Raw genomic sequence first — 3,909 nt, forward strand, 5'->3', positions numbered from 1 at the left:
ATGATAAACAAACCAACCAAAGGAGACAGGGAGGCTTTTCTGGCTTTTTTCAGTCACTATCTTGGATATTAATTATAATAGGCAAATATTTTCAGATTAACATGACTTTTTTATTCTTCAAGTATTCTCCCAAGTGTCTGAATTTGTGTGAACTCCTAAGTAGAAAATATTTGGCAGAAGCCACTGAAGAAATTACTACAGCCTTAAAGCCATACTTGGAAGGAAGGAAAAGCTAATGTCTTAGGCAATGCTTCTGCAGATTTCAGAAAATAAGACATTTTGGTTTTTTCCAGGTATTTATCAAGACATCTGAACACTGAAGAAAAGACTATTTGGTGTGTCGCTTGTTACAGATTGTTTGAAAACAAGGCTAACAGCAACAAAAAAATGGCTGAGTAAAAAGAGCATTTAATTCTTAATACTGTGTATTAGGAAAGAGTTGAGATAACTATTGAATCTTTGTATAAGGAATACTGAAAGAAGAAGAACCTGATTATTTTAGTAATTTCTATAAAATGTTCTTGAGTAAGGTGTCATAGATAAAAATATCACCTTAGTTTGGCAACATTCAATATAGATTATTATACACAAATGATAAGCTCTCTCAGGGACTAAAGCACATAAGTGTGATAAGTTTCACTGGAACTAAAAATATGGACATTTTTTTAAAAAATACTATGGACACAGTTTTCAATTCCACTAAGAACTGGTCAATTTTGGGGCGAAAGTAGAACTGAAGGAAAAGTTGTCAATATTTATTGCAAGTATTTAGAGCAGTCCACGGAGACAGGAACAATTTAACAATGTGAAAATGGATCTCAGACTTAACAGAAGAAGTGTGTTTCAGCCTTAATGTAGCCTAAGTTATATTTAATTGTTTTTTTTTAATGGAAAGTGCCTACAATTTACCATGTGAATAACTTGAGATTTAAATGGGTATTTTTTAGAGGATTGTAAAACTTTTCAGTGAATTGTGCATTGAATTAACTATTCAAGGAAAAAGTAAGGGTATTATGTGTAACTATATTTTTTGTAGAAAGAAAATCTATTTAAATAAAACTTTTGATGCTATAATTTGATAATCAGTATGTACTGATACTTAAATCCTGGTCACAAAGCAAAACTCAGTATAGATTTGAAAATAAACGGTAAGCCACAGTAGTCTCATTTGAAACCTTTCTGGGAAACGATAATCCACTTTGGACATCTCCCTGAGCAGAACTCCTGCATCACTGCCTTAGCACTTGAAGCACAACTGCGCCCTCATTCTCCTGCTCATGCATTGCATCCCAACAGCGGTGTGAGAAGCAAACTGCACTGTGCACTTGTGTGTGGACTTGTATTAAATACATTAAATTAATGAAGAATTATATTCTTAATGCAAGAGTATTTTTATTTAGAACACGATTAAATTTTATTACATTGAAACAGTTCAGAAGGGTGTTTTTTAAAGACCTCCCCTAATATTTTGATAATTTACAGTATTGTTTATATACTGTGGTCCTATATGTAAGTGTGTGTAGGTGTATATGTATGTATGTATGTGTGTATATCTTGGACCAAATACTGCAGAATGCTTAGCAATACACAGAGGAACATCTTTATCCATCAGCACTTAAATTAAAAAGAAGGGTTGAATGAAACTGAGACCAATGGATCGTTAAAAAGCAGCAGCTAAAACTGCAACTAGGGAAAGAAGGGAAATAAAGAGGCTCTGCATCAAACTATATGGCATAAGAAGGGCAGAGCTGCCTCAGATCATCTTTTTCTCTGCTCATAGAGGAGCCTGAGACACTTAGTCACAAAAACATGTACTAGAAAATAAAACACAACTTTTATTATATTAAGGGAAGATAAAATTGAGTTCTCTGAAGTCATTCTCTGTTTTAACCTGAAGTGCTTTAGCATCTTCAGGGAAAAACAAATTGAATAGGGCCCTCTACCCAAAAAGCCAAAGCAAGAGATAACCTACAGAACACAGGTTTTTTCCTGCAGAGCTTTAGAAACTTGTACAGGTATGAAAATGATTAAAGTGTGGGTCTTCTCCTGATGCCACAGTTCAGTTCTTAGCGTATTGTAGCTTTTTTAGTTCTTTTGCCAAAACCACATCATGTCATGGGGATTATCTTCATCTTCAGGATCTTGCCAGGCACTTCAGAACAGCAAGTTCTTGCAGACTCTGTAACTTTATAGTCTGAATTGCCCTCTTATAAGGCCTAGTTTCACCTGCCAGCAAAAGAAGTAGGAATCAAAGTAGAAGCAGCATTTCTTGTAGAACATTTTACTAATTGTGTGATCTAGTAATAACTTAAAATCTTCTCTTGCCATTGCTTTCACTGCAACCAAGTCCAAGAAGGGAGCAGCGTCTGCATTCTGGCTGCCTTGTACTCACCTGTTACAGGGAAGTGTCACTGCAATGAGGAAATGTCAGAGCGATTAGTAATCAGTGAAACATGGGAAAATACTAAGGTAATGGATTTTGTACCAAAACCTCTTGTTTTCACAGTGAAATGAGAATTTTATTCTAACTGTTGAAGTGTAATTTCAAAAAGCTCATCAAAATACCTGAAATTATATTAGGAACTGACTGGATGTTTAATATATGTTTTGTAAATATCACTTTTCCATTCTGTGCTGACAGCTGTATGCTTTATTCATTCCGTTTCTATTTTTATATATTTTACATAACCATTGCAATCACAGAATACACTTCCCATCAGTTTGATGTAAATGAGGTTTTATATGTTGACATAGTAAATAATGAATGCTTGCATATGCACAGAGAAGTAAAATTTTGCTTAGTCCTCATTCTTCCCTGTGTGTTGTGGGGTGCAGAGGTTTCTTGGACAGTCTGCAGAACTGAAGCTCCACTATAAAACCCCATGGAAGGAACCTCATGAGAGGAACTCTGGATTTTGACTGAAGAAGTGATAGCTGAATATTGAGTGTTACAGCCTCAGGAAGTTTAAGGCAAAGGAGTGTAATGGAATCACAGAATGGTTTGTGTTGGAAGGGACCTTAAAGACCACACAGTTCCAACGCCCTGCCACGGGCAGGGACACCTTCCACTAGAGCAGGTTGCTCCAAGCCCCTGTGTCCAACCTGGCCTTGAACACTGCCAGGGATGGGGCAGCCGCAGCTTCTCTGGGCAACCTGTGCCAGCGCCTCAGCACCCTCACAGGGAAGAGCTTCTGCCTAATATCTACCCTAAATCTCCTGTCAGTTTACAGCCATTCCCCCTTGTCCTATCTCTACATGCCCACGTAAGAACTCCCTCTCCAGATTTCTTTAGGCCCCCTTTAGGCGCTGGAAGCTGCTCTAAGGTCTCGCCAGAGCCTTCTCTTCTCCAAGCTGAACAAGCCCAGCTCTCTCAGCCTGTCTCCACAGGAGAGGCGCTTCAGCACTCTGACCATCTTTGCGGCCTCTTCTGGACTTGCCCAAACATCAACCATGGAAGTTCTTACGTACTCTCAGACTCTACCAGCAACAAGCACCACACACAGGTGAATTACCTGGGCTTGTCTGTAACAACCTCTGCTGGGCAAGCACCTGTTACAGAAGATGTGTAGCTTCCATTCCGCTCTGCAGCACATTGCTACCTGGGCTTTTCCACTGGATAACGTTCTGCACTGAACCTGCGCCCGCCTCCACGCACTGCACCTACGGGGCCAGTGTAAAGGCCAGCCATCTGGCCTGTAAAGGCCGCAGTCTCCATCCGAACCCGGGACCCGCCGCCGAACGGCGTCGCCGCGACGAGGCCGAGGTGCAGCCTGGGAAGATGCTGCCGCACCATTGGCTCTAGCACCACGTGCGCGGACGCCGGCGGCCGCGGGCCGAGCCCGGATTGGCGCACGCGGTCGGGAGAGCCCTCCTCGATTGGCTCGCCGTCCCCGCCCGCGCGTGCCCCGC

General features: G+C 40.8%; 1 protein-coding gene across 1 annotated transcript in view; it reads left to right on the forward strand.

The window, feature by feature from the left end:
- MGAT4D (MGAT4 family member D) overlaps positions 1-1,428 on the forward strand; it is a 37,368-nt gene extending 35,940 nt beyond the window's left edge. The window contains exon 15 of the mRNA XM_030492072.1: positions 294-1,428. Within this exon, the coding sequence (XP_030347932.1) occupies positions 294-320 (27 nt within the window). The 3' untranslated portion in view covers positions 321-1,428. The remainder of the gene's footprint in view (positions 1-293) is intronic.
- The last annotated feature ends 2,481 nt before the right edge of the window (positions 1,429-3,909 follow it).

The sequence above is a fragment of the Strigops habroptila genome, chromosome 7 (genome assembly GCF_004027225.2).
Source record: "Strigops habroptila isolate Jane chromosome 7, bStrHab1.2.pri, whole genome shotgun sequence".
Taxonomy (NCBI): domain Eukaryota; kingdom Metazoa; phylum Chordata; class Aves; order Psittaciformes; family Psittacidae; genus Strigops; species Strigops habroptila.